This window comes from Ambystoma mexicanum, chromosome 9 (genome assembly GCF_040938575.1).
Source record: "Ambystoma mexicanum isolate Mex_15411 chromosome 9, UKY_AmexF1_1, whole genome shotgun sequence".
Classification (NCBI taxonomy): Eukaryota; Metazoa; Chordata; class Amphibia; order Caudata; family Ambystomatidae; genus Ambystoma; species Ambystoma mexicanum.
In genome coordinates, this window is record NC_090931.1 from 993486178 (window position 1) to 993508203 (window position 22026).

General features: G+C 43.1%; 1 protein-coding gene across 1 annotated transcript in view; it reads right to left on the bottom strand.

The window, feature by feature from the left end:
• LOC138488874 (dynein axonemal heavy chain 11-like) overlaps positions 1–22026 on the bottom strand; it is a 2478284-nt gene that overhangs the window by 1316563 nt on the left and 1139695 nt on the right. Inside the window, exon 23 of the mRNA XM_069616234.1 lies at positions 6274–6513. Within this exon, the coding sequence (XP_069472335.1) occupies positions 6274–6513 (240 nt within the window). The remainder of the gene's footprint in view (positions 1–6273; positions 6514–22026) is intronic.

Consider the following 22026-nt stretch of genomic DNA (forward strand, 5'->3'; position numbering starts at 1 on the left):
AAGGGTGTTGGGTGACATCCTGGCAATTTGTTCAAAAGTAAAGTCATTTGAAATGTTAGCCAGGACAGCGAAACATCCTTATTTCCTGTAAGAAAACATGTAACACTTGTCATTGATTTAGTACTAAATAGTAATTCACTGTCATGGAATCTTGTCACCATGAGGAAGTTGCCATTTAGAATCGACTGAACAATAATTGAATTCTTACATTAAACAAAAAATATATGTACAGTGTACAGTCTGTCACAGTGTTGAACCTGCGATCAAGAAGGATGTCGAGACAAGGAGCTAGTATTCTGTCTTTTATGAAGGGTTTTATTATAGTCATGGGCAACCCTACATAAAACAGGAGCTTCCCAAATAAAATTGGTCTCAAGGTGGTTTTCTCCTTCATGGCATTGGGTTCCAGATATCTAGGCCGTTTACCTCAGAAGCAACAGTGTCACAGTTGTCTCAGCCCGCTGTGACATTTCAGGCTCCAGGGTTACCCAGCAACCTATTTTGCTGGGTCCAAACTAGATGCAGGCTTTCTAGGGACCTATACATCTGGGCTCAGCAACAGGGACGTCATTTCACCAAAATGCCAGGGGTAGCGGAAGTGACATCACACGACCCTTGGCCCCTGGTGACATCACAGGAAGTGATGTCATTTGACCCCACCCCGAAGTGATATCACTGGATGCGATGGAACGTGACCTTTCACCCGTTGACAAAACAGGAAGTGCTATCACATAGCATTGTACACTACAAAAAATATGGTTACTATATCGCTATAATGTGATGTACATTTCATACAATCGCCATATGTATCGTTAAGATCAGTGTATATAGGCCCATATTACCAAATTACTGTGAATGCAAGCAGACGTCCATGACCAAATGATAATGATGTGTTATTATATAGCACTTACGCTTAAGCGCTTTATATAGAAAAAATATACACCCAATATCACCCAACCTGTGTTGGTACTCATTTATCGACCTCAGGAGGATGAAAGGCTGAGTTGATGCGTTTAAGAACAGACTAAATCAGTGACTCACCTCCTGAAGTGTGCCTGAAATAAACCTTTAATGACTCTAGCAATTATTGTATAGAAATCCAGAAAGACACATTATTTGGTATTCCTAATCTTTCTTATTTAGGGTCAGTGCTGAAAGTATTAGACTTGTGTCACTCCTTTTCTTCTTTTTCTTCTTTTTTTAAGGGGCTTTAACAAGAAAGCCAGCCACTCCAGAACTAACGAGCCACATGGTGCTGGCCACAGCCCATGAGTTTACATTACACAAAAAAAAAAAGAAAAACTTTTTTTTTCTCTTGTTTTTCTAGAGGTCGCAAGGGTGACCACAGAGGTCGCAAGGGAAACCTCAGAGGTCGCAGTTGCGACCTCTGGCGACCCCCAAATGACGTCCCTGCTCAGCATGTCGTATATTCAGGTCAGCAGTTCAGTTAGTGGATGTAGCTGGCAGAGAGAGCTAGAGATGGGTCTCAGAGGTTTATCTGGAGTCTCCCCTGCACATCTTTCCCTGTCTCTCTAAGCTTATGATAAAGTATTTGACCCCAATGCTTACCTTTTCCAATCATCTTGACCTGATACAGTCAGCAGGGTCTGCCAAAGCCTGCTTGTTCTTAATAGCTGCATTTTCTATCTCTTGTTCACCTACTGAGCTTTTTCCCATGGCTTGATGTTCCTTTCTCTATTGCCCCGTCTCCTCCCAATGTTAATCCCCAGACTCTTTGGAACCTCTTTCAATACCACTGACACTTTCTCCTCTGGGTCTTCTCTCCATCTCTTCTTCACTATCTGTCCCTCCCCCTGTTGTTACTTCCTCCATGTCACTGACAGATTCTGTTATTCCTATCTCCTACTTACCTTGTTGAGTTTAACTATTACTACATGTACAAAGGCACCTAGCACCTCTCTTAGTTCCCACTCTCCTGTTTTTCCCTCTTGCCACAATCCTTTTCCTGATGTTGTCACCTCACCTCCAGTACCTTAGTTCTTACCTCCTCCTTCTTCTCTCCTTGCCCCACTAATCTCATTATTTGCCTTTTGGTTAACACATTATCCTGCCTGCTCTCGCCTTATAAGGTCACCACTTCCTTCTTCGCCTTCATTTCTACTGCCTCCTTATTTTCACTCTCTCCTTCCAATGTTATGGCCTCCTCCTTGAACCTCTGAGCTATCACCACCTCTTCTTGCTCTCCACTCCTGCTACTACTGCACTGTATTCCTTCTCTCCAGCTTGTGCTTTTTTAAATGCTCTCCAGTCAACTGCCTCCTCCAAACACAAGCCCCGTGCTGCTAAAAGCCACACTGTCTGGCCAAACCTGGGTGATTATATAGGGTGCTACCACCTCCACATGGGCAGTTCTCCTGGGAGGGGACTGCACATAGGGTTGGTAACTAGGTAAGGGATATGTTTGGCTGTTCATCTTGTGGACACCACTATAGGATTTGGATTCACTGGGTTGGGCCAAGTCTATATTTGGTGAATCCACCATTTTTGATGTTGCCCTTTCTCCTCCGACTGTCCGGGGTGCTTCCTCTGCTGCACAGAATTATAAAGTAATCTCAGAGTGTGCTTTTCTGGCCAGGAGCACACTGCGTAAACATTTGGGAGACTTTGTGTCCTTGGGAATGTGAGTAATTAGTAAAAGTATTTCCCCATGGGGAGCATTCCTTCCTGGGGAATAATGTTGCTGAGACTACAATTCCCACACTGAATAATCAGACTTCAGGAAGTTGCAAACTCACAACAATGTATTTGTTGTTCCGCAGAGTTCACCACGGGGACCCATGAACTGTCACACAAGAGTTCTTTGATGTGCTGGTGAAAGTACCAACAGTATCTGAACACTTGTTGGGATTCACAGGTGTGGTGAAACATTCTCCCTTAAAGGGAAACCTTTGCTTGTCCACATTGTCAATGTGGGTACAATCAGGGAGCACTTTGGGCTCCTTCAAGTGGTGAGGGAGTGCACTACGGTTACTCTGTCATGTCTCCCTGAGGTTTGGATAGGTGGAAGGCAATCAGGCCCTACTGGCCTACTGAAACAGAGTTTTGGGGAGGACTGGGCTCCAAGAACTGGTCTGAGGTGCAACACTGTGGTTGTCCCTTACTATGTGATGGAGACAAAGGTGGGATGGACTCAGAGATCCTGCCCATGCCACCATCAATCCCTGCATCCACCGGCTCAGAATGGCACCCAGTCCCTTTAGCCTCACCTTGCTGGTCATTTCATCAGTTAAGGGACAGACGAGTTAAGGGGCTCATTATAAATTTGCTCAATCATGGCGGTAAATCCACCAGGATACCTGCAAACTGTATTACCGTTACTGGCACTCGGTCCGGTGGAATGTCCTCTAAGGGGGGATTTGCCAATAATTCTGGCGCCTGTAATACCTTTATTTTGTGCTGGTAGGGTAGCAGAATGATCTCCACCCCTTAGCTGGATGTAAGTCCTCCATCCTACCGGAAAACTTGTAGTTGACCAGCGCAGAAACATGCCAGTATATGGTAATACCGGCACGTTAATTCCACAACGGCTATCTTGTAATAAGGGTCGTCACAAGTCCCACCCAATTCTATCATTATTTAATTTTAATATTTCTATATGTTGAAGATGTGACATTCAAATGCCACCACTTTCAATTCAATTGCTGGAGTTTTTGTGACAAGGCAGTCTGTTGTAGAGGATCGTTCCGTACAGACCGGTATTGGCACTGATTGGTTTGTTTGAAACAGATCTGCTGGCAACAGCATACCTCATTAACCTAAACACGAAACTTGCTCACAAAATGAAAGAAAACCACACTCTTTGAATAACTATCATAAAAATAAAGTTGTTCTTTGCCGATTTATATTTGATATAGGAAATCATTTCCCAAGCCTTCATTTCCCACTATATCTATTTCCTATGATTTGAACAGGCCCAGTGTGCTTTCCCTGGTGTAAAATAATGAAATTGCTGCTTCTGTAAATTACCAGACAGCATATGAAATGAACCACTCTCACTCTCTCCCTGCCATGCATAATTCCCATCAATGACTCTGGATAGTCCATCTCGGCGTGGCAGATGTTCAGATGCAGGCTTGTGAAATGTTGAATAGTAAATGCTGCTTATATTGCACAAACCTGATGAGTCCTGCCTTTAAATATCAGATGGTAAACTTGTTTTGTACTGGCTTTAAATGCACATACCAAACATTGAGGTTTCCTGCCTTTTGATTGCAGTGAGTTATCGTGTGGAAGGCAAACCTGCTTTGCAACGGCTTTAAATATCAGATGGCCTGGACAGGTGATCACTTGCCCAGATAAGATTCTTCCTTTCATGGATGAATCTTAATTCTAATGTCTTGGGGAAATTGAGATGGTTTACTCTGAATTGTCTTTGTGGATACAAGGATCAATTTAAGACTGCGGAAGAGCCAGGCGATTCACTAGCTAGAGGGATGGATTACAGATATGTGTTTGTTGGCTGTATAAGAGAAGGAAAGTATGAAATGATATGAAGTGCCCTAACGGATCTCTAAACATTGAATTCCGTCTACGTAGTTTCATCTTTAACATGTACATTTTGTCTGTCTGTTACCTCATTCCCTCTCAACCTTTTTTTTTACTTTCTCCTGTTCTCTGACTATGTCCTGGTTGCTAGTTTAATTGCATGGATGATAGGAGTGTTTTCATTTGGATACCTTTAGTGTGGCATCTGGTGGGCAGGTACACTGACACTTGCTAGACATTACGCTGCATAGAAGATACTGTACTGTTTCTTTTTTTTATTTATTTTTTATCACTTGTTTCAATTGAAATGTAAACAATTTTTACAAGGATTATTCTGTGAATCCATCATCATGCTGAGTAGTCCAGATGTGTTCCTGGTCCCTGGTCTTAGGTGTACATGGTGCTTTAATTTCCGTTTGTCGCGACTGATACGTTATTATTATCAACTGGATCGTCAATCGCTTTGGTTGTTCGTCTGTTGAGTAATACAATGTTTTCAAAAAGACCAACTGCAGCTATTACCCAAGCGATTTTTTTTCCCCACTCATTAACCTGCTCCACCATTCGTCTTCATCATAAAACTGCAGGTTTTTTTATAGGTGGCCCAGATACTGTACTGTTTCGCTCCGTTGACCTGCGTCAGTGTCTCAGTGCCATCCACCTGTCATTCTTCTACATACCATTCTATCTCTAGATCAACCTGTGTTGGTGTCCCTGCTACGTCTCTTTCAGCCCATGTTGTCTACAGCACCACCTGTTTGGGTCATTTTATTGGCCTTCCTTTTCCATCCACAGCTGGCTTTCTATGAGATTTTAACCACAGTGCCATCTAGTGGTGCACCTTGTGCTTACAGCTGATGCAGACATACTTAGCCTTTGTATGTCCGAATACTAAGTTATCTTCGGTAGCGAAAACATTTTTCTTTTTAAAATGTATTTATTGAGTGCTTGGCGTTGCACATACATGGGTAGAGGCAGCATCACCAGTTGCAAATACATTACATTTTAGACATACATTTGGGTATACATGAGCTATAACATGATCAGGTATGAGCAGGGCTGGTGAAGAGGGCAGAGGTACATCAGTCAATTGGCAGGGTGTGGGCATCCTGTTCTTGCATTTGAGGTGATAACAGGTAATTACGGAAAGGGCGCCATATGTGTTTGGGTTTACAGTTCATGGGCTGTAGTAGGGACCATCGTCGTTCCATATCTGACACTCATGTGGCGGCCCACAGCCACTGCAGCACAGTGGGACATTTGGGGCGAAGCCACAAGAATCGTATATTTTGAATTGTCAATAGCATACAGAGTCTCGCTAGTTTACCTAGGCCGCATCGTAGTTGGGTGAAAACTTTTTTTTTAAATTCTCTGTTATACGTTTTGTGCATATGAACATATGGTTATACTGTTGTTTTCTCTTGAGAATTATTTTTTTTCTGTTTATGTTATTTGAAGTAATCCGTCAAGTACATGTGAAAAATATGCAAACCCTGCTTTGTGCTGGATTTATATGTTTGATACTAAACTGGGCATTATCCTGGTTTTAATAACCAATAAGGAGTATATCTGTTTCATTTTGGAATTCACCTTTAAATGCGTCACATTAACCATAAATGAACATACAACATGCAGAGTTGGTCATGTATTACAAAACAGGCACTATACATCATCATGAACACACTTAAGGGGATTACATTTATATTACTTCATTTAATTCATGTTGCATTGATTCTATAGGATAACAAACATATTATTTGACCTTACCTGAAATATATGCGTCAAATCTCTCAAATTAAAAACATAATGGAATCTAATAGCTGTCGGCAGGAAATTCTGGGTCATTTTCTGATGCAGACAAATTGCAGCTTGTATTATCGTTGTAGAAGATTTGACTACACTGTAACTGAAGCCTCCGTACTGGAGATGTGCAGTGAGGATACCACTGTATATGGTGGATAACGCATCCACTCCAGGGAAATGAACAGCAAACACAGAGAAATGTCTCTGCAAGGAAGACAAAAAGGGACGGATGGAAATAAAAGGACATTAGAAGTGTTCCCGATTGCACCATAACAAAACATAAGAGCCTCTTTTCAAGGCCCATTTTTAAGACATTTGCTTTTGGATACACCATAATGATCTCCTAAAAAACAAAATAAAAAAATCCCAAACAAAACGTTATACAATGAGGGTTAAATAAAACATAGAAATATCAAAAAGGATCTTCAAAAATCACTCTAATAAAAAAAAAAAATCTATCTTAAAATTACAATCAACAGGTCATTTCACTTCAATATACAGATTTTTAACAAACATCTCCCAACATTGTATAATATATTGCTGCACCCAGCTAGAAGGAGTTGCATGAGATACATCCCAACAGGGAAAAACATCTCCACCAAAAAGATTTGTGTCCGCTCTGCAGCGAGAGGCAATACCTTTACTGTGTAAATGGAACCTTCTTAGGAAAGATATCCACTGTGTCTATAATTGTTGTTCAGGCTTTTGGCAATGTTTCTTTTATCGTCATTTCTTTACTTTATCGATGGCCACGGGTCAAGAGCCACTGCCAAAGATCTGAAAAACCATGCAGCCAACTGATGTGAAGGCTGACTTTGGGCACATACTGGGCAACAAAGAACATGCTACTCCAGAGATTCCAGTGAGTAGCCTGGTATGGGTAATGCAACATCATCATTAGCTACTACTGAAGCTTCTCAGTGGACGCAAATATGGCAGGCCCACAAAACAATCATTCAGCTCTCTTGGTTTATTACTTGGAGGGTAGAAGAGAAGACAATGGGCCTCATTACGAGTATGGAGGTAGTCATGTCGCTTTTAATGGCATGGCTGCCCCCATACCGGGTACCGGGTCCGGGTTCCTGGAATGGGGAAATACCGGGCCATTATTTCACCATTCAAGGAACCCGGACCCGGTACATCCCCATTCCCATAGGGGGCTCAAAAGACTTTTAGTAACCAAAGAATTCCACAATGACACAGAGACTCTGCCTTTTCCATCATGGTAGCCAAACAATGGAACATACTCCCAAGGGAAACCCAAACCTTACAGAACCATCTAAAATTCAGAGAAAATCAAAAAACCTAGTTCTTCAAAGTATAATAGCTAAATGTTTGACCTACACCCATCAAGCAGCAGAAACTACATCTCTCAATGGAATGAATTTCACATACAGACACAATCTAAGAGAACTCCATGTCAGCTCTCGACAGTCCAACTAGAACATCACGCATGGCATTCAGAGAACTTTAATGACTAAAAGGCAATGTAGCACGACAACACTGCCAAAACCCTTAAAGAACACCTTTCCTGGGTTCTGCAGTTTGTGTCAATGATATAATATGTAAATAAAGGGATGCTTAAGATTACAGAGGAATGTAGGTACTACTCAATGGATAATAGAGCAGATCTCAGAGAAACTTTGTTTAGTCACATGTCCAGAAGCCAATAAATTACCATTGATTACAAATTACCAGTCACTATTGAAGGGACCACTGAAATGTTTATCTTTTTGGAAAAGGTCTGATCATTGAACATCCTTGAGGTGCCATAAACCAACAATCTCCCTTCCTCAGAAATAAAAACAAACCTTCTAAAAAAGCAAAGAGATGACTTTAGCAGATATAGCACTCTTTGATGAACTAGTCACTCGGGGAAGTAACATTGATCCACCCAATATCTCCTTACTCAACAATGGTGGATGAAAATATTTCTGGATGACTGTTTGGGAGGTACTTCACAAACCTGGATCTGATTCCTTTTTCCACCCTAATAACCACACAAGCATAGGGGCCAAATGTGCTCGCTTTTGTCAGTGGTAAATGCATATGTTACACTAGCATAGGACACTAACTTGTTTTGAAACTTTCATTATGTCACTTGCTTTACACAAATATCTTTAGGCGGAATTTATGCTTCAAAAATTGCCTTTTCAACTTCTCCATCCACCTTACTGGAGGTGAGCTTTGATCTACATGAGGAACTCAAATAACCTAATGCATTCTTGCTTTCCTCCTTAAGGCTTATTTGGAATAGAACATAGTGTGTCATTTCTAACTAGTGAGTTGTAGGTGCAACCTGCTTGAAGGTAGCAATGTAGGAAGGGGCATCCATGTTAGATTGCTGTTGATCCCATAAAGCCTCTTTGACAGAAAATTATTGATCTGAATGCCTAAATATTTTTTACAATATGCCAGGAAGGACTCCTAATTGTGAAGAATTGAATATCCAGCCATACGACAAACAGCATAGCCCATGCTAAGGTGGGCCTATCAGATTACCGATCAAAAGTCTTACTTCATTCCTTCCAAACTAAACAAATAATGCTTATCAGTAAACTGCACGACATGGGAATCAATCTGCTCCTTGATCCTGTCAAATACCTCATTGAACTTGGAACCTGAGAAATTAAGACATTAGTCTTGCATTTGGCAAAACATTTGCCTTGAAATAGGCATTATTTCATCTTCAAAGACATTACCTATGTAGGAAAGTTGTGATCTACAGTGGTCAGAATATGCAACTGATACATCATCTGGCAAAAATATTTTGGGTGCCATAAGGTGACATATTTGGAGCATCCTCTTTCCATCTTAATGCAGTGATATGAATGACCTTCATCTGAAGGACCTACACTGCTTATCTAACAGACTCAGAGGCATGGTTTGAGGACACAGGGATGGGACCCGGCTGTGGAACATAAAAGGTCCAGGGTATTGACTCAAGGGGGCACAGGCAAGATGGCGACCATCTAGCCAAGCTCCAATGCTCCATCCCCATGCTTGGTGGATAAAGGCAACCCTGGGGCCCTCAGAACTGTCAAGTGAGACCAGGGTTCATGTGAAAGGTGGTTGCTTCATCTGTGGTGCTTGGAAAGACCAGCAACTGTCCCCTGGTGCCGCATAGCATCCTGGAAAGGTGTGGTCCAGTGGACACCAGAACATAGGCCAGATTCCATGTAGGTAGGTGGGCACACACGGACTGTGTGGGGCCAGCCCACAGAGTAACTCCACTCCGGAGCCAGATCTAATCAGCTGGGGTGCAGCACTGGAAATAGTGGAGCCAGGACGAGAGTGCAGAAGTGGCGCTGAAACCGAAGAAACATCCTGAGGTGCGACGAGGATCGAAACATGGGGGCCCAGTCAAGGGGTGGAGCCAGTTCTGAAAAGCACAGCCACTGCAATGAGACTGTGCTGACATTCAGGGTGAGAAGTACTGGAAAATGCCTGAAATTAGAGAGGAATACATCTGGGCAAGTACTGGGATGACAGAACACCTTTTCAGTATCTAAGGATGGGGAAATTGTTATGATGATCTAGAATAAAAGGGACCCCCCCACCTGAGAGAGAATGACATGGAGAGAGGGGTAGAGTTAAAGGAACTTTTAGACCTTCAGTCTGTAGTTAGCCTAAAAACTAGAGGGGAAGTGCAGTGGATAAAGAAAATTACCTAGCCCCTGTCTCATAAATCAGGAGAAGTTGGAAGAAAATACTTCAACAATTCAAAAACAAGCCCCAAGCAGGATGGGGGGGTAAATGTTACAGCTAAAAGCATGAAAGCAACCCTTCTCCTCCCCCAAGGAGCAACCAAGAATAATATTAAAGCGATCCTGGAAGAAATAAGAGGGATGAGGACTGACATCGGTGCCAGAATGGGAGAGTGAATAATACAATAGAAGGCATGGAAGAAAGAATGCAAGGCCTTGAAGAGAATCGGTCCTCTGTGGAGGTATAGGAAACCCAAATGGACGTTAGAATTTCAGAAGAACTGCACCTTAAATTGGACGAAAACAGGGAGAGATGTAATTACTTGCGCTTTTTGAGATACACAAAAAGGGAGAATTCCCTGGAGACATTGAGAGGACAGTTAAGGACATGCTTAACCTCATGTTTAAAGGTGAAGAGGAGGTGAAGGTCACAATCAATATGGCCCACAGGCTGGTAGTAGTTGAAAGGCCCATTGTCGGTCCTTGTCAGATTTGACTATTCAGAAAAAACCTGGATCCTTAACAAAGTGAGAAGTATGGGTCACATGGAATACAGGAAACTCCTGAATCTAAAGGGGGCAGGAATGCCAAAATGGGAGTGGACGAGTCACCTCAGTGTGAGCTTAGAAATAGAAGGAAAGGGGAGACAGATGGACAGCCACCTGTGTCCCGACAGCCGCAGGCTGGAGTGGAGAGAGGAGGTTTTTTATTTGAACACAAAAAAGGTTTGTGATAAGGGGGATGCAGCAAGTCTCAATACTAAGAGGATACTGAGGACTGGAGAGCCCAGGCAGTGATTTGTGTGGTGGTTTAAATTGTCCTTCAGGTGTACAGTGGGTATTCTTTATTGATTTTCTTGAAATACAGATGAATGTGGAGGGGAGAGACCCTTTGGTGGTTCAACTCTGCCGGGAAAGGATGTTGGGGCAGGGATGAATGCCCATAGGATGGGGGTTGAGGGAGGGTGGGAGTCATAAAAGTGGGAGATTGAGTTGGGGAAAGATATTAGTTTGTCTTTATGTCTTTGTCGTGTGCTGCCCCTCTCCCTTTTGTTCCCACTTATTAAACCTGGGCTTGATAAATGTGTCTGGCTCAAAGGAAGTTAGACTTCAATCTGAAATGTAGCATGGTATTAGAAGGTTCCCCCTCACCATAATGGTGGGAATTGAGTTTTGCCTCAGATAGGGCACATGAAATGCTAGAGGACTGAGCTCCCACTTTAAGAGCTCTTAAGTGAAGAGGCAGTTCAAGAGACTGAAATTAGACACCTTATGTATACATGAAACACATTTAGTGGGAGGCTCAGAACCTTCTTTTATAGGCGGTGGGATTGGTAAGGTATACTTTGCCTCTGAAGAAAGAAAAAGCAAAGGGGTGTGGTCATTATCCTGGTAAAGTCTAGCACGTTTGAGGTACATAACACAGATATCTGTTGCTTGACTTAAAAACTTGACCTACTGCCCATTTGACCACATTGTTTTACCTAATTTATTTTGATCTACTGCGGAGGGAGACCCCCCACACCACCTGCACATGCGGGGGGAGACCCCTCAGATCCCCTGACTTCCCCCACCTCAACCTATTCCCTTACCCCACAACTATTTTTTAATTAAAGTGTACCATTTTACCTACCGTATTAGATCAAAAAGATGCAGTGAAATGGGAGTAGGTAAAATTGGCATTAGGTCAAATTGGACAATACCCATAAGACTGTATGTGACCAAGAGGGCAGATATACTTTCTGGAGGTGGAGTTACCAAGGTGCCATGATCATGATAGCCTCTATTTACTGTCCCAACCATGGCAGAACTGCCTTCTAGCGAGGGTATCCAAAATCTTAAGCGGGTTATAGAAGAAGTCCTCTTGGTAGGAGTGGATTTTATTAAGGTGCTAGACCCAAGTACAAAAATGCAAATGAGGGAAGCCCAAATGCTAGGTGAACAGAACAGGGATTCAAGTATATTCAAAGAAATTAATGGAGATCTGGGTCTCTTGCACTCCTGGGAAGCTATTAAACCCGCTGACAGGCTATTTACCCACTATTCAGCCACGCACAACTCCTTTTCCCATATCAGCTTGCTACTAATTGACTCAGTTACCCTATTTCCACCCAGGAAGTCAAGACAAACACTATTCCTTGATCCAACCATGATCTTGTGTTAGTTACGGTTAGAGAATGGGAGGGTAGGGCCAAACTAGGTAGTTAGATATGTAATGGCTATTTATTAAAGAATAAGAAGGTGGGGGAGGATCTACTGACAAAAATTAAAGAATCCTTTGAATTGAATAACACTGTTGAGCTCATCACATCAACCCTACGGGAGGGATTTAAAGCCACAACGATTGGGGGATTAATAGGAATAGCTGCAAAATGAGAAGGACTACAAAAAGAATAATCTCTTTGAGCTAGAATAAACAATTTGCAACCAAGGGGACATAGTAATACCAATATTAGTCACATGAGACTAAAAGAACATAGTGCATGTAAATCAGAACCTAAAGGCCTACTGGGGCATGAAACTCCTTGAACAAAAATATTATGACAAGAAGGAGATAGCAGATAAACTATTGGCATGGAGGCTGCGGGAACAACAAAAATCTAGGACTTGGAATGTCATACAAAGTGCAGAGGATCATATTAGAAGAGATAGCCTATATAGATATAACAGAATATTTTAGGGCATTTTATGCACTCCTATGTACCTCTGAATGGAACGAAGAGAACAATCAGATACCTGTGTTTCTTGAGGGGCTAAACCTTCCCAAATTGACCCCAGAAAATGCTGCTTTACTTAACTTTCCGATAACAGTGATGATGAATATTAAATCCCTGGGTGGTGACGAGTTCACATTAAGATTTTATCAAATCTTTTGTTCCCTCTTAGCCCCTACATTAATAAAGTGAATCAATGAGATTTTGACTAGCAGGTTCATACGAAGATTCATGTTGGATGCAATAATTATTCTAATCCCCAAAGAAGGGAAAGACCCGCCAAAGTGTTCAGCATTCAGACACATTTTGCTATTGAACATGGACATGAAAATGCTGGCTGAGATTTTGTACAATAGACTGGATAACGTCTTCCCATCACTTATAGACGGAGACCAAGTAGGGTTTACGAGGGGAAGACAAGGTTCTGGCAATATTAGGAAAACACTTAACCTTATTCAGATTGCCCAGAAGCAGAAAGAGGACATATGCCTGGTCTCCCTAGATGCTGAAAAAGCATTTGATTGGTTGGAATGAGCATAGTCTTGGAGAGATTTGGGTTTGGGAAATGATTAAGAACATAGTTGGATTCCCTCTACAATGGTCTGATGGACAGAGTGATGGTCAAAGGGGTCATGTCTGGTAGTTTTTCCTAATCAAGAGACACCAGACAGAGATGTCCCTTGTCCCCACTTCTCTTTGTCCTGGTAATAGAACCCTTAGCATCAACCATCAGAATAAACCCCATGATAAGAGGAATTGAAAGTGGAGGGGTGGTATTCAAGCTCTTCTCATCCACAGATGAAATATTAGGTTACTTGGAGAACCCTAGGGAGTCTCTTCCGGAGATGTTAATAACCCTAAACACTTGCATGGCCTTAGTGGGTCTTAAGATAAACCATGACAAGTTGAACATCTTTCCAATAGATGAAAATGTAACCATGACTGGAGTTGGGTATGAATTGTACGGGATGACCCTAGAAGAACACACTATAATCTATATTTGGGTATTATAGTGCCAAGTAACCTTGATGCACTCTATAGATTCAACTATGACCTATTAGTGGAGGCGCTAAAACAGGATTTGAGAAGATGCTCTGATCTTAACCTTTCCTTGTCTGGCCACATGACAGCAGTTAAGATGAATATTCTTCCATTTCTGCTTTTCTATACACCACACTTCCCACACCCCTCTCAGAGAAATGCTTCAAAGAAATAGATTTCATGACTTATAGGTTTATTTGGCAGTCAAGAGGGCACAGGTGGGGTGTAGGACCCTGACCCGCCCTAAGGGTGATGGGGGTTTTGGATTTCCTGATTTCCTTAACTACTATAAGGTGGCTCAAAATAGAATTATGCTGGAAAACATGAGGGGTGACCAGAGGACCTATTGGACTTATCTAGAGGACTGTGCAACTCAAACACTGAAGGTCAGGGGCATTTTGTGGGCTTCTGAAATAGCGATCCCCAAGAGATTCAGAGACATCCTACTATAGGGGTTATTTGGGATTTCTGGAAAGATAAGAAAAACAAGAATCTACCAACATGGGCATCCCAGCTAAGCTCCCTATGGGGCCCACCATTTCACTTGGGCCAAATATAATCCAGACTGATGCAGAAGTGGGCAGACATTGGACTTGAAAGAGCAGGGCAGTTCATTTCCAAAGGAAAATTCAAGGGATTTATGGAAATGCAGGCAATGATGGGGAGGGAAAATATAGGAATCTTTGAGCACTTGTAATTCAAGGGTAATACACTGGACGCCAAGTGGAAAGTAGACCTGGTTGGGGAACTTACACCCTTTGAGAAGCTCCTTGACATGGCACAAAAGAGAAAGGGTATCCTCTCAAAACTGCACAAGTCACTCATCACAAGCTGTTTGGATGGCAGACACATGTTTAGATGTTACTGAGAATGGTTTGCGGGTGACATGACTCCTGATAGCCTGTGGGGGAAAATCTATAAGGTCACATGTCATGGGAATCTCTCTCTCTATACCCTGAAACATAAATTACAGATTCTCCATGGATGGTACAGGGACCCACTAAGAATCTTCTAAAATGTATGCAGGTTCCACACCACTTTGTAATAGGGTGTGTGGTCAGGTTGGGACCTCCATCAGTATGTGGGGGACCTGCCCCTCCATACAAATATTTTGGCCAGAATTGTTCATCTGGAGAATAGGACCATGACAATGGTAGGCTTCCCAGGATGTGGGAGGCACTCCTAGGAGCGGAGAGGCTTGTGGTAGCTCAGAGCTTGAGACAGCCCACCACGCTGGATAAACTAGATTGGTTATAGATTACAGAAGGTATGAAATGTATATATGATGGAGAAATTAATGTATATGGCACACACTGATTTAACAACATTTATGGAGGAATGGGGGACATTTACAGAGAAACATAACTCACAACCAGAAAAATATTGCCCCTAGGAACTTACATGCCATGATATCTCAGTAGGCACAAGGAGAAGGCAGAAAAAGCAAAGGCTAACTGTACACAACTTGAGATAGTACATGGAAGACACATAGAGACAAATCTGTAGCTCTAGATTTGTACAAGCAAAGGCCCATTTCAAAGCATAAAATAGATGTGCACGCATACCACTCTCAGGGACAATTACACCTGAATCCACCCTTATAAGCAGAAATACGCTTTTTAAATGTCTCTCTTTCTTGCACGCATGATCTGCTGTGCCAGTGATGTCCCTCAAGACACCATAAGTGATGCTATATGTTATATCATCAGTGATGTTGTTTGTGATGTCATTAGGGTGCTTACGGGCTGGGCAATGCTGGCCTCATAGATAAAGTGGCAGAGTTTCCAGCACCAGCCGAATTTCAGGTGCTTTGTTGCATTAAATTGGGACCTTGATGTCACTTTAACAAACGTTTTCTCACTGATTTTCAAGGGTTTCATTACATCAGATTGTTTCACCTTAACAGAGCTACAATTAAAGATTTTTCATTGAATTTCTTAGGTGGGATTGCACTGAACATATTCACCTGAACTGTCCCTTAACTACATTTCTTTCACTGTATTTCAAGGGTTTTGTTATGCTATATCTCCCACCACCTGTAATTCTGTATTTTCTTCTGATAACATAACTGATGTCATATTATTTGTTATCAATGTCTGCTCCTGAACTACGCAACATCAAGTTTATAAAGTATTTAATCTATTTTCAGTCCACGAGACAAGAAGTGATTAGTAATGGTGCATTGTGACAAGGAAGAGCGAGGTGCGGTTAGTGACTGTGATGAGGAAGAGTGAGGTGAAGTTATTGGGGAGCTGTGACAAAGAAGGGTGAGGGGGTAGTTGAGGACTGTGATGAGGAAGATTGAACTGGATTTAGTGCAAGACTGTAACGAAGACGAGTGAGCTGGGGTAGTTGGAGACTGTGATGAAGAAGAGTGAGGTGGAGTTTGTGGGGGACTGTGATGAAGAAGAGTGAGGTGGAGTTAGTGGGCGACTATGATGAAGAAGAGTGGGGTAGGGTATTTGGGGACTTTGATGAGGAAGAGTGAGGTGGAGTTAGTTGGTGACTGTGACGAGGAAGAGTGAGGAGGAGATAGAGGGGTAATGTGATGAGGAAGAGTGAAGTGGAGTTACTGAGGGACTGTCACGAGGAAGAGAGGTGTGGGGTATGTAGGTAAGATTACTGTTCAGAACTGAGACGAGGAAGAGAGATGTCAGTGTTCAGGTAGGATACCAAACTAGATACTGTGACGAAGAAGAGAGAGGTATGGTCAGATATCTTCCTGCTTGACATCAGCGTGAATCGAGAACTTCACTGTTAAGTCATGTGAAAAGCTTGTGCAATCAAAACACAGGACATAGTAAACAATGATCAGTATCCCCTGTTTTATTGCACACTTTTTATTAAACTAATGAGGCAACTATACCATTTTCTTTAACACATTTAATACCATAAAATCACTAATAGCCCCCTAATACACACCTTCCCACACATTTTAAGTTAATATGGGAAGCAATCCATGTCAGTTTTTTTTATATAAAAAAAACAAATTGCTTCCTAAATTACCTTGAAATACTCCTCTTACACTAACTAGCAATCACAATGATTGCCACATCTCAATATATTATAGTTTCGAAGTATTTACACTTTTTGGTTGTTATAAGGGCTTATTCTTGAACTCAGAAAAAGTCTTGAAAAAATAAACAAAAGTACAACACCCCAAAACTCCAAACCTTCACAAATCTTTTCTTAATCTGCCCACATGCTCCGTGGCCTCCAAATTGCCCTACTAACGACCGTTATATAATTTTAGGGCTGTTTCCAAAAACAATTCCAGAACTTGATCCTCGATTTTGGGTGATGGTGGGTTTCAGAAATGAAAAAGCATAGAACCGCCAATACATCATGGGCGATATAACTAACCTTTGGGTAAAGGGGCATCCCGCTATACGCAAAATTAAAAAGGAAAACTACTGGACAGATGTACGCCAAACCTCCAAAGGATTTCCCTCGATCGCTTTGTGCCTGTCTTGTTACTTATGTGGCTCAATTCTGTCCAGTGGTTTGGGTTCTGCGCATGAGCACAAATTTGACATTTTCCTGATAGGAAAATGAATAGAAAAGTGAAAAACACACCCTTATTTGACTCTTTATAACTTTTGAACGGTCACGCAGATTTACACTTAATTTTCCAGTTGTGGGGGGCTTAGGTCCGAGCTCTCGTTTGTAGAATATCGCACTGATCTGTCCTATGGCTCAATAGTTATTAGCCCCAGAGCTTTCGCATTTCCTGTGGATGATAGGTTTCACCTTAACCATAGGGCGGCGCCAGTCACCATACCATGTTATAGAAGCAACGATGCTGTATTTCACAGTATTTCATAGTAAGTTGCAGCTACGATTGTGCACATTGTCGAACCACAATCAGGCTAGATACAGTATGTACAATATACGAGCCAATACCTTATTTAAGTGACACCCAAAATAGATGGTTGGATACATTTATCCAAAGAGAAAAACAAGTATATTACTAGTTCCCTGATATCACTGAATTAAAGATGGTCAGGGTTACAGCCTGTCATTACAATAAAGGAACATTGTTGAGAGGAACTCCACCCAATATTAATTGATCCAGCCTGCGGAAATGTTCATAATTTTGGGTGTCAACTTTGCCATATCACTTAATCAGATTCAATATGGCTTGCAAATGTTAAATTACCTTCCTTATTTGCTTAGAAGGGGGGCAATAATGAAAGGGAAAATCTGTAAGAGGGCCGGTAGACAATTATAAACAGAGGACATTTATAAGTTCATAACAAACAGATCGTTTTAGATGTCGTGTGTGTTATCTTTAATCACCTCATTATATGTAAAACGTTAAGCAGCCATTAGATCAAATAGATTTTGTTGGGCAGTTTGTTGTTTTTTTATATGGAGTCTGGCCACTTGTGTGTCAGTCTCCTCCTTCTGCACCCTTACAATACACAGTATTGTCTCTTCCCACAGTGTGAGCTGTAGTGGCTCTGCTGTACTTCCACAAGTGGCTGCTGACTCATGACTGTGGTTGGCTATCATGGTATGGACCCTGGCTTTGAGGTAATTCCAACTCTTCCTGATGTCCTCACAGTGCAGTGAGACATTCCCAAAGGCCAACACCTTGTCCCGGACCTCGCTCCAGATTGTGTTTTTCCACTGATGGGAGGTCTTTCTGTTTTGGGCACCATACATCTCGTCAGAATGTGCGACCACCTGCTCAGCAAGCACAGTGTGTTCATACTCACAAAATTTTGGCTTCCGAAGCTGCATTTCTGGAAGCTTGCTTTTGTTCTTTCCGCCTGACCTGTTTTGGCTTACTTCGTGGGTCAGATGGCGATTCTAAAAGGTGATTTTTAGTGGAATGAGTCTTTGACGATGGCCACCGCAGAACTTCTCATTCAGGTCATGTCTTCCCGTCCGGCAGGGATATCATTTAGGGGTCACCAAGGGTCGCACTTGCAACCGCTGAGGTCTCTCTTGCTACCCCTGTGGTCTCCCTTGCTACCCCTAAAAAAGAAAAACAAATGTATTTATTTTTATTTATTTTTTTACAAATTGAAGCTCCTGTGCTGTGGCCAATGTCATGTGACTCTTTGTTTCTAGAGTGGCTGGGTTTCTTGTTCAGGCGTCTTTAAGAAACAGGGGGTTCCATAAGTGTAACACTTTGAGCAGTGACCCTAAATAAGAAAGAATAGGAATAACAAATAATGTGTCTTTCTGGAATTCTATACAATAATTGCTAGACTCACTAAAGGTTTATTTCAGGCACAGTTTGGGTGGTAAATCAGTGATATACAGGCCGATTCATGGAATTAATGTGCACTAAAATTTCAGCGCAAGAGTGCGAAAGCGTGCGAATCGCAGTGCCAGTGCGAAAATCGCAGCGAAACCCGCGCACAGCGATTCATGGAAGTCCGTGCGCGTGGAAATTCCAGGATGTGCGCCAAAATTCTGTGTGGCGCATGCTGGTGCACACGTCTACAAACAGCGTGCGCTACGTGCACAGCGAAATCGCACATAGCGCGGCGCACACAACAAAAGTAGGAGGAACAGGGGGCGTGTCATGCGGAATGGGGAACAACTCGTGAAAATGTGGGCATCACGGGGGAAGTACAGGAGGCAAGTGCTCGGAACGCCCACACGCACGTTCAAAACACGTATTCATGGAATCGAACGGGGCTATTCGTGCGCCAAAAAAGACGCGCTAATCAGGAAACACATACGCCAGCAGGAAGCAGGCGTACGTGGACCCGTGCAGCATAAAAGTGCACGCAAACAACAAACAAGCACAGAGCCAGGATGAATATACCGTTCCTAGCAGCAGTGGTCGTGGGATACCGCAGCAGGAGGAGGAGGATAGTCAGGCTCAGAATTTTTACACCCAGAACCAGCCTTTTTGGGATGCCTGATGACCAGGTGTATGGGAGGTACAGGTTTCCACCTCACAAAATACTCGACCTGGTCAGTGAGTGGGAGGATGACCTCACATCACCCACCCTGTGCTCCCAAGCACTCAGCCCCCTGCATAAGGTCCTCAATGTACTGCACTTCTTGGCCACTGGATCATTTCAACGGACAACTGCTATAGTGGGGGGGTGTCACAGGCCACGCATTCACGCTGCCTACACCAGGTCTTGGCCATCATGACTGCACGCCCATCAGTCCGCAGGCACATATACCTGCCCAAAACACCTGCAGAAAGGCAGGCTGTCGTCCAGGATTTCTACGGGGTGGCACACTTCCCCAAAGTGCTAGGTGCCATTGACTGCACCCATGTGGCTCTACGTCCCCCCAGGGCATCAGAGCACATCTACAGAAACCGCAAGCACTGGCATTCCATCAACGTCCAGGTAGTATACGATGCCAAGGGAATCATCACCTCAGTATATGCCAACTATCCAGGGTCCACCCACGACAGTATTATTTACAGAATGTCAACCCTAAACCAGGACCTAGAAGCTGGGCGGCATGGCGATACATGGCTGCTCGGTCAGTATAAATGCCATAGCACATGCATGCATGTCAGATACTGAGCAATGTCACAACCCCACTAATGATACCCATCACCACCTCCCCAGGGAACAGTGCCTACCCTCTGAGCAGTCACATGATGACGCCAATTCGTAACCCCACCACGCCACCCGAGGTAAGATACAACACAGCCCACATTGCAACCCGAGGCATAGTGGAGGCAACATTCAGAGTGCTCAAGTCACGCTTTCGCTCCCTTGACCATTCTGGCGGGCAGCTGTTATACACTCCCCCAGTAGTGTGCAGGATCATAGTGGCAGCATGTGTCCTGCACAACGTTGCAACACACCGGGGCCTGCCCGTGGACATGGTGGTGCCCCCACATCCCCAACCACATGCACGCCTGCTGAGCATGAGAGGGGAAAGGGCACGGGGTGAGGCAGCCCGTACGCAGCTTGTGGCTAATTACTTCACCTAAAATCACACCCCTGTGGAGTGCACACAGCCCTGGCACATACCAGCTGACAATCAATGATGATAACATAAGGGACAGTCAACTGTCACAACCATACCAGCCTGAGATTGGTCACCTGGAAGTGTTACATTGTGTGCATCCCTACCTACACAAATACCACCAATGCTGTGTCAATAAAGCAATCCCCAAAACATGAGACAAGTGTCAAAGTACAGTGTCCTTAATGGAAACTGCCCACACACAATATGCTCCCAGTAATGTAGAACTAACAACACACATGACCAAATACTTAGCAACAATACAATGCAGCTACACAACCTCAAACATAGCATAAACATGACAGTACTAAGTTAAAGTAGTGGTAGTCTTATAACCTGATCATGTCAGCACATCGGCCACTTCCAACTGTACAGTGCTGCTGCCACGCACATGTCCAAGTGCACTGCTTACAACATGAACTCCATCTTCAAAGTAGATGGCCTTGTGAAGACATGAGGAAACAACCTGCAAATTAGGTGAAAGACATGGATGCACAAGCACATAGCAATACACCATGCAGTGTACAATTCAACAACCATATCCACTAGGAATGTATACACAGTATTGACTACAGACTGCCCACACAGCTCATGGGAGTCCTACGTCACCGTGTATGTCAATGTCACTTGGGCACACCCTTTGCAAGCCCATGGAAACGGGAAGCAGGAGGGGTGTGTGTCTCACGAACCCAAGCATCTAACCCATGCATGCACTGTCACTGAGTTGGAAGGGGAGGCAAAAGGCAGACACTGATGACACCAACATGGAAGAGCAACACATTTGCAACATGCTGGGTAGCACTGCCATCACACATTGGCCTGTGAGTGGCATGTCCAATACACATACATGACACATGCCATCACACAGATGGCATGTACCATAGCCATGGTACATTCCACAAGTACATACATATGGTAGTGGATGAATACTGTCAGCCATCCATGTGAGATGGATATGATGAGATTAAAAATCCTACATAGTGTGACAAAATAGGCATGTGCCACACACTGCAACACATCCAGTTTACAAAAATACAGTGATTGCAGGCCGATGTACACATCAATGGTTTGTCACTTCAGCATGACAGGAAACAACTATCATGTTCCACATTCAAACAGGCCCCAAAAATTCCTGTGATCAGGCCAATACTCAATTAGCCTGAATGGTCAAATCATTCATCTAACAAGGCAACACATGTGGTCCAATGTGGGGTTCATCAATGACAAAAGCATGTCACAAATGTGACAATAGGGCTGAGGAATGCGCAGCAAAAGTGGGAGAATTGAAACAATCAG